General features: G+C 33.7%; 1 protein-coding gene across 1 annotated transcript; it reads left to right on the plus strand.

Moving 5' to 3' along the window:
* The first annotated feature begins 745 nt into the window (after window positions 1-745).
* Window positions 746-9,618, plus strand: LOC145567503 (phosphoethanolamine N-methyltransferase). Its single transcript, XM_081626796.1, has 12 exons — window positions 746-1,047; window positions 1,157-1,284; window positions 4,784-4,921; window positions 5,080-5,217; window positions 5,614-5,757; window positions 7,073-7,183; window positions 7,279-7,420; window positions 8,119-8,399; window positions 8,706-8,867; window positions 8,956-9,009; window positions 9,111-9,185; window positions 9,321-9,618. Exons 1-12 carry the CDS (start codon window positions 1,035-1,037, stop codon window positions 9,417-9,419), a joined length of 1,485 nt encoding a protein of 494 aa, XP_081482922.1. The 5' UTR covers window positions 746-1,034; the 3' UTR covers window positions 9,420-9,618.
* The last annotated feature ends 11,634 nt before the right edge of the window (window positions 9,619-21,252 follow it).

The following is a 21,252-nucleotide window of genomic DNA, read 5'->3' on the forward strand; positions in this document are numbered from 1 at the left end:
TGCTTAAATCAGACTGCCAAGTGCTCATTAATAGACTCTCAAAGGCTATAGTTTTCTTCTCGGAGTTTGATATTTTTTTGGAAGATATCCTATCTATTAGTAGAAATTTTAGCTCTTTTGTTGGTCTCATGTTAAAAGAGATGGAAATTGTATCACCCATCATCTTGCTAAGTTAGTGCCTTTTAGGGATAAACAAGTTTGGGTCAATCACCAACCTAGAAAGATTTGCTCCTTATATACTTTTAGACGCTCTATTTTTATTTTAATGTACTCGGCGATTTTCCAAAAAAAAAAAAAAAAAAAAAAATATATATATATATATATATTCACTCATCCTTAAAATGAGAAGGAAAAAAAAAGTTCAACTGTTTGTTGATTGTACTCGAGAACACATGGGGCATGTAAGAATTTGTACCACAAAGTAGATGACACAAGAGTGAATTTAATACTAGCACCAGACACGTATTAGTACCACTTTCAATTGAATTTCATTTTCTTCAAAACTTTCAATTTAATTCTCATTTTCTCAAGACTGAATACAATTTTCACAATTTGTTCGTTTCTCGGATCACCACATAAAAAAAGGCAACCCCCTAATCGTCCAATGATGATGACCGCTTGCTGCCTCGTAAGGGTGAGAAAATACTATTAACAACAGAAAAAATCGCAATTGTTGTAGGTCCATCCCACTTTCTCTCTCCTATCATGCTAACGAGTCTATATATACAGAGCCCTCAACCCTCTATTCTTTCCCACACCAAAACGTCTATCCATCATTTCTAGCGTGGTAGTTGTTTTTGGTACCCTCACTTCTTTTACTTTGAGTGATTGTTGTACTGCTCATGCGGCAGAGAGGCAGGGCTTCGAACCGTAGATCCAGGACTTTCTCTCGTTCTCGCATTGCCATTGAAGGCCGCTAAATTTTCACCATTTTCCCCTCTTCAATTACTTCTAGTACTACCCGCTCTTTTTTCTTTCCGAATCGTGTCTGTTATCCTCCTAGATCTGAAATCCATCGTTTCCAGTCTCGCAATATGGCCGCCTCAGGTTCGTGCTAATAATCTGTTTTATTGGTATGATATTGTTGAAATAAATACTAATTAAAAATGATTATTGTTTTAAACTGGTTTTGGGTATTTGTGAATGGATTATTTAGCTTTTGGAGTGACGGAAGAGAGAGAGGTGTTCAAGAAATACTGGGTTGAACACTCTGTTGATTTGACTGTTGAGGCTATGATGCTTGATTCTCAAGCGTCAGATCTTGACAAAGAAGAGCGACCTGAGGTATCTTCGTTTTCTTTTCTTCTTTTGATATATTTTTTTATGTTTTGATTAATTTGGTTGTAATGAACATCAATATTGATCCCGAAAAATTAGGATGTACACATCATTTATCGGACTGGGACTTCCTACCTTGAAAAAGCCGCAACCGATAAGAAATGACAGTTGATTTGTTACTAAAAAAACAATAAATAGTGGACACTTGTAAAATATTTACGTACTCTTCGTATTATGGAGTCCAGGACTATACTACAGTCCATAAATTTAAAGAAAAAAAAAAAAAAAAAAAACAGTGAAGGATGAGTGGATTGGTTAAAACTTCTTTCTGATTAGGTGATTATGAGATTAATTTTCATCACCTTTGTCCATGTGTTTCACTGTACACCAAAAAAAAAAAAAAAAAAATTGTAATTTATAAGTTGACTTTAAAAATTATAAACTATAAAAATTATATTTGAAAATACTACTGTATGCTTAAACTTACTCTACTTAGGAAATCTAGAGTAAAAAATCTGAATAATGTTTTAACACCAGTATAAAGGAAAAGATATATTTAAACAACCTTAAAATAAATTAATGATGATACCTCCGATGTTGGACTTATTATTCCTATAAACTCTCAAGACGTATACTTTTATAACGTGGATACCATCTTACGAATGTCTTTTGAGTACGGAGTATCAATTCAATCTTATTCCTGTACTCGTCCATGTTCATTAATTACTCATTTTATTTCATAAAGATGTGTAAAAAATAGAACAATAGAGAGTAGAGACTACTACTTTATCAATATGACCATTTTTTAATAACTCAAGTGGTGTACATAAGTAACTACTATGCTTTGTACCAACTATTTCGTTCATGTGACTTGATCTATTCTGCGCTTAACGATACTATATCTTCTCCTGACAATAGTAATACTATTAAAAAAATTAAAAAAAAAATAATCTAATTTGTATTTTTCCGTATGTATTTTATATTATATATTATGTATAATAGAGTGATGTTGATTAAATGCTAATACTCATATAAAACAAGATAGTACAATTTATAATAATAATAATAGCTTTTTAAAAGTTGTAAGTAGCTAAATGCATAAACAAAGGGGAAATGAGACTTTAATTTAGGGGCAAGGATATTTGGGTTAGATAAGACTTCTATTTGGAAATGAAAAGATTAATACTTAGAGCTTGTTTTCTTCGGCTTAATTTCAATTCAGTTCAGTTTAGCTCCAATCATTTCAGTTCATAAACAAATCATTTCAGTCTATTCAGTTGAGCTCAGCTTAGTTCAGTAAATCAGAATAGACCCTTAATATATTATTATTACCTTTAGATCATCACTTTGACACACACTGTAGACGGATAAGAAAAGAATTGTTATGTACTTTTGTTGTTATGATTTAAGTTTTATAGCTTAATCTACTCATTTTTATCTTTTCTAATCACTTTTTCAAGTAGAGAGGCAGAAAAATGTGTTGTAAGTATATAAAAACAGAGGAAATATACAAGTATATACTCGGTTTATGATGATGGAGTTGTTGAACTTGACTACAAGTTGGTGCATAAAAGTGTATGCTTCACATGGACTACTCAAAGCAAGTTGTTGGCGTGAATGAGCTAATAACTTGATAAGTCTAGAGGAAATTAATAATTGAATCCTGTAATAGAATGACAAGATTGTGTTAATCTATACAAATAATAGTAGTAGCTATTAGCTAGAAAGATCTGATTCTATGTTAACATACTTTTAAACTTATTAAACCTTGCTGTAGTTCATTTTGTACTTGTGCTAAGTGAAAACAAAGTCAGGTGAAAGAAGTTTACATATGAGAGAAAATAGTATGTAAAAATTCATTAAAAAATAGTTATGTTAAAAGGAAGACGAAGCACGTAGTATTAGTTTAGTGAAATTTAAGATAAGAGAGAGGAGTCCTAGTCTAAAGTCTTAACAAATAGTACATATTTTCCAATACATAATCGTTTGATTGTTTATTATTTAGAGCTTTGTTAAATTTAATTTAATTATTTAATAAATAAATTTATTTTAATTTTATAACAAAAGCTAGTACTCGTAATTGATTATAATATTATATAGTAATCCTATTTAGGTGTGTTGACTAACTACAACGAATTTTGGTATCATATAATTTTGTAATTACTAAATATTACGTCATTGAAGTTTAAAACATAAGTTAATTATTCGTGATAGAGTAGAAAGTATATTCCTGTGCCTCAATCATAATATTGATTTGGTCCTTTAACATGATATCAGAATTAACGTGACATAGATTTCACGAGTTCGAATCTCATCTACCCCCACTTTTAAGTAGAATGTTTTGCACAGGGTATGCAGAGAGTCCATGTTGCATTCACATTTCAATCCCAAAGGTCTCTCAGGTAAGGAGGCATAATAGAGTATAAAAATATATTCTTGGACATCAACAATCAGCTTAATCTTTTGGTTGAGATGATCCACTAACAATTTGTAACAACAGTTTAAGTTAATACTTTAAGACCAACCTAATTTATTTGTCAGAGTAGATTGTAGCTTTATGTGATTGAATTGAAGCTATAACAACTCACCAGACTACCAAACTTGATCCATTTAAGATTGTTAAGAGTTATTTCGAGCATGCTAAACTGCCTTCTTACAAACTTTAGTCTTATTTAAGGGACATTTGGTTAGAACAATGGAAATAAAGTGGAAAGGAAATAGATAAGAGGGGAGAAAGGAATCATTTAACTACTTCCTCCGTCCCCGAAAGAACGACCCTTTTGGGTTGATTTCGCGGATATTAAGAAAGTTGAATAAAAAGAATTAAAAGTATATTGGAAAGATAAATTTACATGGGTTTAATAAAAAAGTAGAGAGAGAAAGTATTAAAAGTACATGAAAAAACAAAATTTTATGTGGGGAAGTTAATTTTGCACAAATATTGTTGTAAATTGGTTGGTATTTTAATGCAAATGGGTCGATCATTTTGGGACTAAAATTAGACCAAAAGGGTCGAACTTTCAGGGACGGAGGGAGTATTACCTTTTCATTTGTTTAGTTTAACTATGGAACTGAATCACTTTCTATTTGAGGAGGATAAGGGTATTTGTTACCTCAAGTTTTAGAATGGTAACAAATGGGTGGAATCCCTTACCCTTAGGTAAAGGTAAAAGTTATTAAACCTTCTAACTAAACATTCCGTAACGATAATGGTATAACCGAATCCGTTTCCAATCTAAAATATACACTAACCAAACATGTTCTTAAAGTAATCTTAACATGATTCTGAAGTGACTTTGTCATAATTTATAAGCAATCTATTCTACTTGTAATTGTATTCTGTCGATTGAGAAACCATGGCATGTATGTTTGAAGACTTTGGACTAGAATAAGTTTTTAAAGGTAGGTGGAAGTAAGAGTGTGTATACTCTTTATTATCTCTTGTTGCAAATGTTTATCAATAAACTGTATGAGACTTTTTAACACAATTTTTTTATGGGCACAGGTACTTTCCATGCTTCCACCTTATGAAGGAAAGTCAATCTTAGAACTCGGTGCTGGTATTGGTCGTTTTACTGGTGAATTGGCCCAAAAAGCTGGCCAGGTTATTGCTCTGGATTTCATTGAGAGTGTTATAAAGAAGGTGATGTGGAAACATGACATCTTTCTATCTCTTGATTTTCTCTAGTTTGTGTATTCTATCTGATTTTGTAGGAACGATTACTACTCTTTCACTATGGTACTGACTACAAGTGCTCACTTCTCTACTTCTAACTGCTTTAATGCCTTTCTTGGTTGCAGAATGAATGCATAAATGGGCATTACAAAAATGTGAAGTTTATGTGTGCTGATGTGACATCTCCCAGTCTCAATTTTTCACCAAATTCTGTGGATATCATATTCTCCAATTGGCTACTCATGTATCTTTCTGATGAAGAGGTATACTTTCGGGTTCACCCTTAGTTCCCCAATTAACACTGGTTGTTCTGCTGTTTTCTTGAGCATGGTTGTCTAGAATGCCTTTCTAGACAATAGCTTCTTGATTTATCTGCCGTTTCTGCATTGCCATGCGGCATTTAGTATTAGAAGCATTTAGTATCTACTACTACAACCAAGCATATAGTCATTGTACTCATTACCATAGTGGTATATGGTTGCAAAGAGCATTTTAATTACAATCTACACCTACAACTGAAAATTTGAAGCATTAAAAAAGTAGCTTGTGAAGTTAAATCTACTATTTGTGCTAAAGTCTACCAACTTTTCTCTGGTAAGTATTTGCAAATTGTGAAAACTGCTATAATAATTTCTCTACTTTCCTGTTTAAAATTATAGGTTGAACGTCTGGTTGAAAGGATGTTGAAATGGTTGAAGCCAGGAGGGTACATTTTTTTCAGAGAATCTTGCTTTCATCAATCTGGAGATCACAAGCGCAAAAGCAATCCGACTCACTATCGTGAACCTAGGTTCTACACCAAGGTTGTGATTCATGTTTTTTAACATTTTTTTTGTTATGTTTGTTATGCCCATTTCCTCTTAATTAGTTGGTTAAATCATTATGTATGTATTCTTCTTATAGCGCAGGATGCAGAATTTGTTGTCATTGTTAGTTTGTTACCATTGACAAAACTTACATGAATGTCATTCATGTTCATAACTAACCATTTCTCTTGTAGAGCATCTGTAATCATGTAGATTCTTCTCTTATGTATGCGGTTGAAATTATTTAATTTCATTGTGTATCTGGTGATATAAGTAGTTAGTACTTTAATTAAATATCCTTGTCTTTATGCTTTGATAAGTAGTGGACCTAGTTTCGAAGGCTATGATGCATCTGCTTCATTATTGCTTGTAAAACTCTAAGAAGGCTCTCGCCTGTGTAATCTTGTCATTACAATTTACAACAAGAGCCTGCTTTGATTAGACCCTCTGCTAACTTACACTAAAGAGGATTTATAAATATTTTAATTGGCAAATTTGATGCTGCTGATATAGTCCAATTAAAAAAAAAAAATTAAATGGATGTTACAGATGCAAATTACGTTGGAGAGGCCTAGCAAAGGTTTCAGTCATTGCTTATACTGTTGACAATCTTCACACCTACACATTTAATTTTATGTTTATAGAACATGAGTAGTATAGCAGCTTTTCAAATTTTGTTAAAAAAACATAAATACTGGGAAAGGCTATCTATCTGTATATGTGTATAAGCTAAGCTTGTATTTTTCATATGCATTTGAGGATTTAGTGCCTTTATTTTTAATTTTAATCTATTAACTCTAGGGCTATCATGACATTTTTTAAGGTTTAAGGAAAATGGAAGCCATGTCAGATTCAATGGGTGAGTGGTGCCCTGAAATATGTAGAGAGCATACCTTCATAAATTTCTCTTTAGAAATTGGATACTCTTGAGAATAACATAGTTGGTTACGATTAGAGCTTCATCCAGCATACTCTATCAAGTAGCCTACTAGGTTAAACATAATAAGCAATTGCTAACTATATTATAATATAAAGCTTCATATATGAAATCAACACTAATGCAGAAGGAAGTAAGTACTTTATATAATTATATAAACAAAAATAAAGGCATTATATGCTATCTTAATTCGTCTTTGTTCATGCATCTTTGATAATTTATTAGTAAAACGTGATGTTGTGCACCTTGCATCATATTTGCTATTGGAATTTTGATTTAGATATGGAAGTACCTTATTCAATATTTCTAGCCTTTCTTCTGCTACCTCAAACTTGATACTTTGCTTCTCACTACTAAAGTCATTCATTGCTACAGGTCTTCAAAGAATGCCATATGACAGATGAATCTGGGAACTCCTATGAGCTCACCCTTATTGGATGCAAATGTATTGGAGCTTATGTCAGAAGCAAGAAGAATCAAAACCAGGTCATGGATGTTTCTTTCTGTGCCATAATTCTATTTATTTACTGTGGATCACAACTAGTGAGCAACATGAACTGAAAAGTGACTTCTGGTTGCAGATTAGTTGGTTATGGCAGAAAGTTGATTCAGAGGATGATAAAGGGTTCCAGAAGTTTCTCGATACGAGTCAGTACAAATTTAACAGCATCCTGCGGTATGAAAGGGTATTTGGTCCAGGCTATGTTAGCACTGGAGGAATCGGTAAGTTTGGAGTTCTTACCCTATTTATAATGTTCTGTCATCAGTGTGCAGCTTTTTAGGAGTTGGTAAATTGATACTCCGAATAGTTATACTTGATAAATTCGTTAATTTAGTTCATAAAACCTGACATGAGGATCATCTATCACAAAGATATCTGCCTTGATTCCTAGCAGTTGTCATAACAATTATAAGCAAAGACTAATTGTTTCTCATCTTAAAATCTAAAAACGAAAGACTACACAGAAAGCACAGGGTTGTTCATGCATTTTCTTTTAATAACTGTTCTTCGGGGGAGTGGGGGCTTCTGAGAACTATACTTCTTGTTTTGGGTTTGGTCTAATCAAAAGAAGAGAAAACGTATTATATGATTGTGTTCCATAGGAGACTCCATTCATTGTCATGAAGTATTATTGTTGACTACCATGTTTTGTGTTTCATTATCAAACATGTTTATGAAACTGCTCAAATTTGGTATTGAAAAGAAAGCATATGTCGTTCATTTCAAACAAACGCTTTTGAATTTGTTTGGGGTTTTTCTTTTAAAATACATCATTCATGTCGATCTTAGTTTAGATCAAATATGACCACCCCTTTACGGGTGGTATGGGTGAGTTTGAGAACTAACATTTTCTGGAATATTTTTACATGCCTTGTGAAAACACTCTTGGTTTGATGTTAGTGTATTTGGTTCTGAGCAGAAACAACCAAAGAGTTCGTCTCGAAGCTTGATTTGAAGCCTGGCCAGAAGGTCCTAGATGTGGGTTGTGGCATAGGTGGAGGTGATTTTTACATGGCAGAGAACTATGATGTGGAGGTTGTCGGAATTGATCTCTCTATTAATATGATCTCTTTTGCCCTTGAGCGTTCAATTGGTCTCAAATGTGCTGTTGAGTTTGAGGTGGCAGATTGTACCAAGAAAGATTACCCTGAGAACTCTTTCGATGTCATCTACAGCCGTGATACCATTTTGCATATTCAGGTAACATGCTTTCTTTGATATTTAGGATTCAAATATTTAAGTATGTGTGAACATTTTAAATCATACCTTTTCAATTATGATTTAAATTTAATGTCCAAATACTATTGTTGAAGATTTAAATTTAAATGCCAAATATCTTAGGAAAAAAAAGAAATCAATTAATAAATTGCTAGCTGTCCATGTTGAATTGTACTGACTTCATAATCCACGAACTCCAGTAATCTGCATCACAACTTATGAGATAGACTTAAAGGAAAGTTCTTTTAAATGGAAAAACTAACTCCTGAACTTATTTATCATATTCAGGACAAACCTGCATTATTTAGATCCTTCCTCAAATGGCTGAAGCCTGGAGGCAAAGTTCTAATTAGTGACTACTGCAAGAGTGCTGGTCCACCTTCATATGAATTTGCATCGTACATCAAGCAGAGGGGATATGATCTCCACGATGTGAAGGCATATGGGCAGGCAAGCTTATTGAATTTATGCTTTGTGTTTAAATTTGGAACTTCTTGATATTAACAAATTATGATCATGTGACTGTTGATTCTATCAGATGCTTAAAGATGCTGGATTTGTTGAGGTTATTGCTGAGGATAGGACTGACCAGGTCTTGCATTTCACTCGTTATTAATTTGTATTTTTATAATTTCTGTGACTGGGGAAATTGAAACTGAACCTTTATTTCCCTGTTTTGCTGTTTGCTTTCAGTTCATTCAAGTTCTGCAGAGGGAACTAGATGCTCTTGAGAAGGAGAAGGATGAATTCATTGCTGATTTCTCTGAGGTTTGTACATTGTGCACTTTCTACTGCTTATATCTTCTATTTCTCATTGATCTTGCAAATTAAATTAAGGAGCGAAATTGGTTTTGTGATAGTTTATGAAAATATTTTACATTTTATTGTTGCAACGATTTTCAGCAAGATTACAATGATATAGTTGATGGGTGGAAGGCCAAGTTAGTGCGGACTAAAGGAGGTGAGCAGCGATGGGGTTTGTTCATTGCCAAGAAAAAATGAAGAATCAGCTAGCTGGTGAACTCTTCACGGGACCTTCTACTCGTATTAGTTTATCTATGTATTTTCAATCCTGAATTGTATTTGGGAGATATGCCAATAAGTTGCGTGTTGCAAACTAAAAGATAATTTCTCATAATTATCTTATATATTATGGATTTACAACATTTGAGTTAAATTAGTAAATTTCTCATTCGAATCATTCTCATAAGATATAGTCAATCCACATGAGAGATCCAGTGGTTAAATTATGTGCCGTGTTTTCTATACATTTACTAACCTCAAAGGGAGTCTCGATTTTACCATAGCAATAGCATCTTTTAACTTGCTAATATGGTGGATTGAAGTTTAAACCCTTTGTTAGTAGATCCAACTAATGCATAATGTGTTGAAACTTGAAAGTGGAATCTGCTTCACTAGTGTGAAGGATAATTTGGGAGTTTATTTACTGCATATGTGAAGAGATATGTAATAGCCTCAAACTATACCTTCCTTCAGAACTAAGATTCTTTATATACTTTCTTGATGCAAAGAATCGACATTGAAGCATAGCAATCCTCAAAATACACATGATTATATTAACATCATTAAGAAACTGATCTATTAGACCCATATAGAGCCTTGAAGACTTCTTGATAGAATATTTATTGTTTTTAGACTGTATTCATGCTCGCCTTTTGAATTATTGATTTGTCATTTTACAAATTGTAGGGTTTTAGGTGTAATTAGCGGAATTTTATGAATCACATTCATAACTCCTAATTGGTTCGCATGCGTATGTATATTATGAATCAAATTCAAGGTTAGAAATTACAACCTTTAACGCATATTTTCCCAAGTGTTTCTTCCTCTTCTTGTTGAGATAAAGCACTCCAAGCATCGCTCTCCTAGTATTGGTCTACAAACATGAGCATAATCTCCTTCAATGCTAGTTGGGAGGAAGAAAAACAATCCTTCTTGGTAGAGAGAGGGGCGTCGTTTATAATTCTCACTACATTCTTTTAGTGAGAGCAATTGTTTCATCCATTATAATTCTCAGTTAACTTTATGTATCTATATAATTCATTAAAAGTAGTAGGATTAATGTGAGGGTTCCAAAACTAACCCAAATACATTCCTCTTATAGTGCCACGTCATACCCATTAAAACAAAAGACAAACAAAATAATTTAATCTTCAATCACTCATCAATCAAGCAAAAAAAAAAAGGGAAGATTAAGTCTCATTTAATGTATTTCAAAAAAAAAAAAAAAAAAAAAAAGAAAGAGGAGAAATAAAAAGTCTCATTTAATGATATAAATGGAAGAATTAGTTTCTCTCTATCTAAACTAATACATGCAATGTTAGGTTTAAGATTTTATATTTATTACTATCTTTAATTTTTAGGATTACGATTAATCAAATTACGGAAAGTGATAATATTTGGAAAGATTATTGACATTACTATTCAAATAGAAGGAGTATAAAGATAATTTTAATTTTACAAATCAGTATTACATATTTTTGAAGAAAAGAGGAAGGAAATATTCACATCTAATTGAAAACCTTAATGACCTTTATGAAAAAAGGAAAGAAATGTTCACCACCCACGGACACCTAAATCAACCCCACCCGAAAATTCCACCCCCTTCCACTTGACCCCACCTTGTCAGACTAAAACCCCATCCCATCAAACCGAAAACCCACCTCACCTCGAAACCCTACACATCGAACCAAAACCCCACCAGTCTGAAACATGCTTGTAGGGAATTTTTCAAACTCAACTTTGAGCCCCACTATGATCATGCTTTAAAGCATGGTGTCGTCCAAAGGCAAAGAAGCTAGAGATATAAGAGACGTTAACAAGTTTTAGGAACTTGTAAACCGTTCACGGGTGTGAAGGTTACACTCCATTCACGATCACGGAGATCGCTAACTCCACAGTGGTCCGGAACCATGACTGGATGTTAGGTGATGATGGTACGAATCCAACATCGTACTTCTTTCTATAAAACAATACACACACTAGTAAACTTCAAGAAAGATTAAATCAATTAAATAAATCAAATACGAATCGAAATATATGTTTGGGACCAAACATTCAGAACTATCAACCTTTCACGTCGAAGTCGAAGGCAACATCGAAATTAGCTAGGAGTATTCGAAGCTCGTTAAGGAGGAATAGTGTTTGTTTGAGGAAAAATATCAAGGATGTGTATAGGCTAGGCTAAGAAAAGAATTAAGAGAAAGGAAAGAGAGAGGATTTAATGATGATTTTTGGTGATCAAGCTTGTTGATGATTGAATACGGGGTGAAACGACCTCTATTTATAAAAAAAAGAGGGTCAAAGCGGTAAATAAGAGTCAAAATTCGAATCAAAATAATACAGATTCCATCGCAGCCCGACAGCTTTGTCGCAGCGCGACAATCGTGGCGCGATGGGACTATCGCAGCGCAATAGACAACAGTTTTTGCGACTTTTGTTCTAGAAATTGGAATAAGGTAAATAATATATCGTTGGAAATATCTTGAAGTCTACTTTCCAACCCAATTAAAACCAGATTGATATCTTTTGTAGAATAAAAGAGATGGCCGAAATAGTGGAATGGTGTCAGTTTTAGATAGAGTTTGGTATATCATTCATATCTTTTTCGTTATAACTAAGAATTAAGATTATGATATATCATTGGAAAAATGATTTCAAGGCCTATCCAACAATCTAATATTTGGATAAAAATAATGAGGCACAAAAATCATATCTGAACCTCTTTGAATTCGAATTGAACAAAGATTTTCAAAAAGAGGAGTTTTATTCAATTTCAAACTCACTGATCTTTATCTTTCGCAAAGCATAGATTAGAATCTTCAAGAGACTTCTAGAAGCTTGTAATAAATCCTAATTGTTTTAGGATTGGAATTAAGGTAATTGGACTCTCACATGATCATTGGGTCATAGGTAAGGTGGACCTAAGTCTAATTTGGGCTTGGTTCAGTATTTTGGTCATAACTTATTCTTTTAAGTCGGATTTGGGCTTATAATGTATATGGTTGGAAATCTCTTTTCAAAATCCATCCAAATAAATAATAATTGGACCGGGATTATGGACCAAAACAGACAGGTTTGGACGTTTTTATAAGTTCAAAACAAATGAGTTTGGATGTTTTTATAAGTTGTACAAGAAATGAATGATTTTGAGGACACGAAATGAATGATTTTGGTTTAAAACATTTTGGGAAAGGTTAGAGACATGGTCAAGGCTTAAGGGAATTTCATGAGACTCTTCAACTCTTCACCGAACTCGTTAATTAAAGACGTGAAAGGTACTCATCACTAAGTTTGGTTTTTGGGAAAACACAATCAGGTGTCTACACTACCACACCGAACCTAAACTTTCATTTTCCCTGTACTTGTATACCAAGCATTCCTATTTTGGGCAGGCTCCAAGCAGCACCTGCAAATGAGGATGACGGATTCAACTCAAATTCTTCAACTAAAATCGAAGAGAAGTTAAGTCAAAATTTAATTGAAGTATCTTAATTCCTTATTGAAGTATCTTAAGGGTACATCCTGATGACATTGCTTGCCAGAGGCAAATCTATGAAGGAATAAGGGGTAGCACGTGCTACCCCTGATTAAAAAAAAAAAGTAGTTGATCATAGATAACAGGTCTCTTAGATGCTGCCATAGTTAATGCCAAACATGTGACGCTGCCTTTTGTTTTAGACTAAAGAGATCGGTCTCTTAGGTTAGTTCTCTCCTTTTCATTCTATTTTAAACTAAAAGTGACCGGTTATATATATGAACACCGGTTTCTTAGTTTCTCTCTTTTACTTCTACTTAGCTTAATCAATTTTTTGTTCACCTAATTTTTTTAGAAAAATTATTTTTCTCTAAAAGCTCTCGTTTAAGTTATAAAAATAAAATAGTAGAATCTATTATTTTCAAAAGGCGTATATGATACCAAACATAGAACAGATGAAGTAATTTTTAAATTTGATCATTATATTAGTATTAATATGTATATATATATATATATGTATTAAAACTCATTGCAAGCATTGTAATCTTGCCATGTGTTGTCAATCTTGCCACGTGTTGCCATGTCACCTACTATTATTAATTACCAATGTTTCCTCATAAAAAATTTTATTTGTTAGCATTGATATTTGAACCCATAAGCCACAACCTTATATTCATTAAAATTGAACTTTGACCACCACTCCAATGACACATCTTATATGATAATAAAGTTGTATTAAAAAGAGTTATTTATGTTCATAAATTCTAAAATTATAATTGTGAACTTATATGTGGATATTTTGACAATAACATCTTTTTTTTGAGGAAATCAGATGATTACAAATTTATTTTCTCTTCTTTCACTTACTCAACCATAATTCATATATGTGTTAATTAAAATATGTAACCCAAAAATGCATAACAATTTTACAGGTTTTTTCTTTTTACCATAAAATTATTTACTTGAAGAAATTTATTATAACAGCTAATTAATAAAAATCCCTTTAACAATTAAAACAAACTAATACAATATAACATTTAGATTACTGCATATTAAATAATGAATTTTGATGTTCAATTATATTTACAAAATTTAAATATATTGGTGGTTTTATAAAAATAATACTCCCTCCATCCCCGAAAGAACGACCCTTTTGGGCTGATTTAACGGGAATTGAGAAAGTTAAATAAAAAGAAGTAAAAGTATATGGAAACAGAAATTTACATGGGGTTTATAAAAAAGTAGAGAGAGAAAGTAATAAAAATACATGAAAAAAACAAAATTTTATATGGGGAATTGAAGCTAATTTTGCACAAATATTATTGTAAATTGGTGGGTATTTTAATGCAAATGGATCGATCATTTTGGGACTAAATTAGGCCAAAAGGGTCGAACTTTTGGGGATGGAGGGAGTATTATTATTATAAAATCACCACTATATTTTACTTTATTTTGTTATAATTTTTAATATACAAAATGACCCGGGGCATTGCCGGGCCAAAAACTAGTTATATTTATAACTAAAATATAAATTACTTCGTATTTGTAAAATAATAATTTATCAACCAAAACAAATATTTAAAATTTAAAGGCTAATCTTTAATTAAACGATAATATAATTACTTGTTTCTATTTTTTTCTTATTATTTAGTACTACTCTAGCTCCTGGATCCGCCAATTCTGTTGGCGCCCACCTTAAAGTAGAGGACTTAAATAGCCATTATTGAGTAATGCAACTTGCATTTATACACAAATTCATATGATCCCTCTCCAATTTTTAGTTCTTCATTGAATGAGTTGGTAGCGGATACAATCTCTTCTCATGAGAATTTTTGGTAATGGTACACTGGATCTCCAAGCACATTTTTCTTTTCTCTTTCTTTAACATCCCTGTCAGCCTTATGCTCTGCTCCTATTCTACATTACCTCTAAGTGAGCACGTTCCCTAGCATAATCACCGGTAAAGGGGAGGGGGTTGCTCTGGAACTCCACCAAGGGGAAAAGGGGGTTGCTACCAACCACTAGCTCCGGTTGTTGTTCAACGGGGAAAAGGTGGTGGTGTTGTTCGTGTGGAAGGGCGTAAAAATGGTTCGTAAGGATCGATAGCGGTGCTAGTTTAGATGGGGGATTAAGAAGAGGGAAGAGGAACAGGGATGGGAAGATAAGAGGTTGGTTTTTATTAATATTATTATTATTAAAAAATAAAATCGGACCAATTAGAACGTAACATATGTGGCAAGTAACCTTCTTATACTACTTAGGAATCCGGTTAGTGGTTCATTTTGAGAAGATGGCAAGATGGGGGGTGATAAGGTGGGATTGTTTCTAAATTTTAAAAAGGTGGGATTGTTTTGAGAAAATGAGACAAAGATGAAATTATTATTTTTATATTTTTTTAATAAAATAATAATTTTAATAACATAAAGGCAAAATTACACACCAACTTTGTGGTGTTTTGCAATTATTAACACCAGCTTGTATTTATTTGTTGGATTGACACTAACTTGTTACTAAAAATTGACATAAATGACACTGAACAACCAATTTAACTTAACTTACCCTCATAAGTATTAAATTCCTCATAAACTTGTAGTTTTTTCCATCAAAAAACGAAAAAAAAAAGTATAAAATTCCTTTTCAACCTTCATTTGTTTGCAAATAATTCTCAATGTGTTAAAAAAAATTACATGACTGATGTGTAGTGAAGCCAATTTTTAGTGCTTTTATATCAATTTTATTTAATACGTATTAGTTCTCTCTATGATTTTCTTTTTTCTCTTCTTCGTAGTCTATACATTTTACTTTAGTAAATCACTAAAGGTTTCCTTCACACCCCGGGGTGTGGAGTCCTTGGGAGTTTGATTTAGTTTGAGCGTTTAGGCTGACCTTCTTTTTCTTTTACTCTCCTCCATGAATATTTCAAGCATGATCTCAACAGAAATTGATGTTGTTATGCATGACAATATAAGTCTAGGTAAAGGCAATAATAAGGAAACTGGAGCTTGTTCTGACGAGCCTAAGCATTTGGCACCTATCTCATTTAGAGAAGTAGTGTCAAAATCATCCCAATGGTTTACTGAAGCACATAACATAGCTGATACTTCGTTAGAATGGGAAGATCGTGATGAGGAATTGCCAATTTCTGATGTAACAGTGCCTTTTTCTCAAGAAACTCTTTCACGGTTAAGAGAACCATGAAAATTAACCCTTATGGGCAAATAATTGGGATTAAACATCAGACCATCTTTTTTAGCTTCTAGAGCTAAAATCATGTGGAGAATCAAAGGGACTCTTGAAACAATTGACGTGGGAAATCATGTTTTGCTATTTCGATTTTCTTCCCTTAATGATTATGAAAGAGCCTTATATGGTTGCCCTTGGTTCATCTTGGATCATTACTTAGTCATCACTAAATGGAAACCGAATTTCAGTTCTTCAACCACTAATTTTGATACAATGTCGATTTGGATTAGGTTCCCCAAGCTACCAGTTGAGTACTATGATATAGAAGCTCTATTCCAAATAGTAAGACTAGTGGGAATTCCAATCAGGGTAGATTATGCTACTGATACTGTATCAAGAGCAAGGTATCCTAGGGTGTGTGTTGAAATCAACATGTCAAATTCACTAGTGTCCAAAGTTTGGGTTGGCGGTGGATGGTAGAATGTTCAGTATGAGAATATTCATTCTCTGTGTTTCGCATGTGGTAAGGCACCTAGTGAAGGAATGAAAACATGTGGCAAGTTCTAGTAACTCACTGGAAAGTAAACAGGTGGATTATTCTATGGAAAGTTTGGCACCTTTTGCTGGGGCCTCTACTACCAAACAAAGCCCAACTTTTGATAAACCAGATACAATCGAGTCCACTTCACAATCCAGTTATGGGGCCCACTTAAACAAGCAAATCACTATTACCAATAGTGTTTCTTCATATGAATATGGCCCATGGACTCTAGTAACTAGATCCAAGAAAAGTAAGCCAAAGTCTCAATCCAATACAAAAGCTAGCACAAATAATCTGGTGGGGAAGCCTAAATAGCAAGCTAACAGAGTACAAATTCAGAAACAAATAAACTCAAGCATTAAAGCTTCTCAAGCCCCAAAAAATTTATGGAAAGTTTTAAATACGGATATCGCGAGAAAGGAAGAGCCTGTTGAGCTTTCACTCAAGCATTCAATGCCACCCACCTCTTCCCAGTGCCATAACTCTACTTCCACTATTCTTTCAACTGTTTCTCCAAAAAAGGGTTTATCTTCTGAACATAATCACTCTCAATCTATTACACACTTGTCTTTAGGCTCTAAACAAAATCCCATGCAAGATATTCCCATTCTAGATATCCCAATATTGCATCTTACAAATATTACTAATTTAGCCAAAACAGAAACCACCTCTGTCTTAACTCCCATTGACTCCTCTTTTACACCTTCAACTACTTCCAGATCAATTTTAGCTTCCTCTTCACAGCTTTAGGTTAGAAACATAATTGGAAAACAAGGACATTGTGGTCCCCTCAATGTTGACATTCACCCAATCACCTCCCCCTAATCCCCCAAGAACATCTTCGATATGGAGACCAGTTCTAGTTCGCCCAAACTCACTTCCACCATTGTCAACTACTCCAACTCCACCAACCATAGTCCCCCAAACCTCTCAATTCCCAGTGAACTTAAATCGACCATCTCCACCTCTGTCAATTTCATCAACCCCGTTTGCAACATATCAGTTTCAAAGACCCCTCTTCTCAAGGGAATGGAATTATCAGCTAAAACAAACCCAGCCAAAGACCTTAGCTCTATTCCCCTAAATTCCCAGACCTTTATGCACAACCATGAGTATTCCCTCAACTTAGTCACTGCAAACAACGGTTGCTCTGGCATAGATGGATGCACTGAGAAGAAGGGAGGAAATGATGCCTCCCCATGCAAGGATAGCTTGACTCTCCAATGGCCATCTCACGAGAGGTTGATGCAATTCACGAGGTTGCAGGAAAATCTTCTAGCTATTCCCTTACGCATCGTAACAGAAGGGTAAAACATGGCAAAAGTGGGACACCCTATAGCGATTTATCAGTCACAAGAGGAGGTACTAGGAATTCAAATTTTGTACATTCAGGACTCATGCAAGAACATGGATATGAGGAGTTACATAGCTCCGATCAAAGTGGAAGATGTCCATGGGTTAGGGCATTGGAGACAGTGGAAGGACTGGGAGGAGTTCTTCCTTCCTCAGAATGCTCAACCAAGTGATTTGCCTTCTCTCACCCCCTTCAAACCATTGCCTTGTTTAAACATAAAGTTTATTCTATGGAATGTGAGGGGTGTGAACAATAATGATTTTGTTTCTCATGCATGGGATCTTGTAAGCTATTATTACCCTAACGTGCTAATTTTGTTAGAAACAAAGTGTAGCTCTGGTAAAACTGATGATCTTAAGAAAACTCTAGGGTTTCATGATCATAGGGGTTATTCTAGTTATTGGTCAGAAAGGGCGAATTTGTCACTACTAGAAACATCCTATTTCCACCACTGGTACATTCTGCAATCAAAATAAAAAAAAAAGAAAAAAAAATGCTGCAACACCACTGGTATGGCCTATCACCACTACTAACCACCCAAAAACCCATTGTTAACCCCACACCACCCACCTTAACCTAACCGAACCACCACCACCACCCCTACCCCACACCACCAGCTCCCTGAAGGAATTATGTCTTCGATAAGTGCAATTACTAGATATATCAAGGATCACTATTATGGATATAATTAGTTCATTCTATATGGTCGTCATTGTTTGGTGCTAGATATGACAAATGATCTTTGGGCTAGTTAAATAGTCCAAAGCCCAATAGAATGGATCCTATGAGGTCACACAACAAGGGTATTGAGTTAAACAAGTAAGAGGCCCTTTAATGGGTCTCATTAGATTATGACATACCATGAAAGATGTTGGGCTATAGTAGTTTGATTAGGATTAGGACTTTAGGCTTGACATGGACTTTTATTTAAAGATATGATCTATAAATAAGATCCATGCCTAGGGTTGACATAAGTCACAATTAACAGTCAGTAAATCGTGACACAAGGCAACCAGTTTTCCCAAACCCTAATCTCCTTTTCTTTCTCCTCATTCACGGCCGGCGCCCATTGGTGGTGATTCGTGGTGTTCGTCGTGGTGGTTCGTGGTTAGTTTGTCTCTCTTCTCGGTGAAGTGTTCAGTCACGACTAACTAGAATTAGTGGAGGTTTAATCTGTGCCCGTGGACCAAGTAGAGGAATCACGCGTGGGGTTTTTTATCTCCTATTGTTCTTGCTCGATCGCACGTGGAATCACGCTTCAAAGGTACAATTATATGTTCTTTATGTGTTATGCATTGATCTTGGTGTTTAGATGCTTATGAATATGATTCATGCAATTCCGCTTAGAGTATCTAAAGTCCTACAGTGGTATCAGTTAGGCTATCCATGTACACATATTGAATTTTAATTCTTTGAATGTCCACAATTTTAATTCAATTAGGAGGGAGAATAATTTAATTATGGGTCAATTATTATTTTAAATGTTATTTAACATATGGAATTATTAAAATTTGTTTAATTTGCTCAAGATTAACCATAAAAAGATCTGAATTTTCGCCCTAGAAATTCGAAAATTTCGACCCCCCAAACCCTAATTTTGAGAATTTCGAAACCCTAAACCCTAAATTATTTTGTGTTTTGGTTTTAATTTAATTCGATTGAATTTAATCTATTTGATTTCATATTAAATTATGAATTTTTCAGGATCAAATTATTTTATTTAAGAGTTAAATTGAATTCGGGATTAATTTCATGAAGAACCCTAATTTCAAGGTTGAATATGATTTAATTTTGAAATTAATAGGACCACATTAAATTAATTTATTTTAATAAAAGATTTGTTTTAACTTAAATAAAAATTAAAAAAGGGGGAAAAGAGGTTTTTAGTACGGCAGCCACGACAACTGCCGCACCAGGTAGTTCAGGAGGGAGGGCGGGGCTGGACAGGAGGCTCGGACAGCAGTGGCAGCAACAGCAGCGTCGCGCAAGGAGTTGCGTGCACTACTGCTGCTGCCTTGCGTCGCTACACAACAGCGTACACCAGTACGATGTACGACCACCGTGGCTGTCTTCGGCTGGCCACACCACGGTGGCTGGCGTGATTTTCGAAAAAAATAAATCATTTTATTTTAATAAAATCAGTTTTAAAAATAAAAGATAAGTTTTGAATTTTGAAAAGATTATTATCAAAATTAAAGTTAATAATTTTGTTAAGTTTGGATAAATTTTGAGCAACAAGATTCTATATGGATAATAATTGATTAAATAATGAGATTATCCCATAATTATTTTAGGATAATAATTGAATTTAAAATATTGTGATTGGCTAGGTAGTTAGGATAGAATCTCCTAAGTTAGTTAGGATAATCATGGGAAATAAATATGATTTATCTTTCATAATTAAAATAAGATTTGATTCTATCTCATGCCTGAAATAGAATATATGTTATTTTATGATTGGTAATAAATAATATATGATATTATTTAATTGCGGTAATTTAATTAAAATATGAGATATTTATTGCTATGATTCCTTAATTACTCTCTCTGTCCCAATTTACTTGCAACATTTTGACTGGACACGTTTGCCGATGCATATGTTTGACCGTTGATATCTTTTATTATATATTTATATAAGTTATAAAAAGTTTATATTAAGAAACTATACATTAAAATAGACCCAACAACATCTTACATGATTACATTGACTTTCATATAATAGTTAAAAAAGATGGTCAAAGGGAGATGTGTGAATAGTGCAAAAAGTCAAATCGTTGCAAGTAATTTGGGACGGAGGGAGTATGAACATTTGATGTTGTAGTTTAGGAAAGCATGATGAGTGATTTATTATATGGCATTTTATAATATATGATGTTATTTATTGCTATATATAGACTAGTATGGCCCATAGATTTTAAATACGATCTGCGCATCGTGTCATATTTTTGTAACCTAAATACGGTCTGCGTACCGTTAAGTATTTTTGTAATTTATTTTATTTTATTTAAGTAGTAGATAAAATAGAATAGTATTACATGTTGTAGTTGATCCAATAAGCCAATGGAGTGAAGGCCCAAAGGAGCTAGATGGATGAGATCCATGAAGGTTCAAGTGAGAGTTTTGCTTTATTAGTTTCCTTAGGATCAAGGGGACATACTATGTCATGTTTATTTATGAATTAGTAGAGTATGCATGATAGATTTTATTGATGCTTGTGATGATGCGCTAGAGTTCACTAAATTAATCACAAACATAATGA

The sequence above is a fragment of the Chenopodium album genome, chromosome 11 (assembly GCF_948465745.1).
Source record: "Chenopodium album chromosome 11, dcCheAlbu1.1, whole genome shotgun sequence".
NCBI classification, from domain to species: Eukaryota; Viridiplantae; Streptophyta; class Magnoliopsida; order Caryophyllales; family Amaranthaceae; genus Chenopodium; species Chenopodium album.

Coding starts and splice junctions, on each gene's coding strand:
- LOC145567503 (XM_081626796.1), top strand. Junction 7,421..8,118: donor TGTTAGCACTGGAGGAATCG/GTAAGTTTGGAG, acceptor GGTTCTGAGCAG/AAACAACCAAAGAGTTCGTC. Junction 9,010..9,110: donor CTGAGGATAGGACTGACCAG/GTCTTGCATTTC, acceptor GTTTGCTTTCAG/TTCATTCAAGTTCTGCAGAG.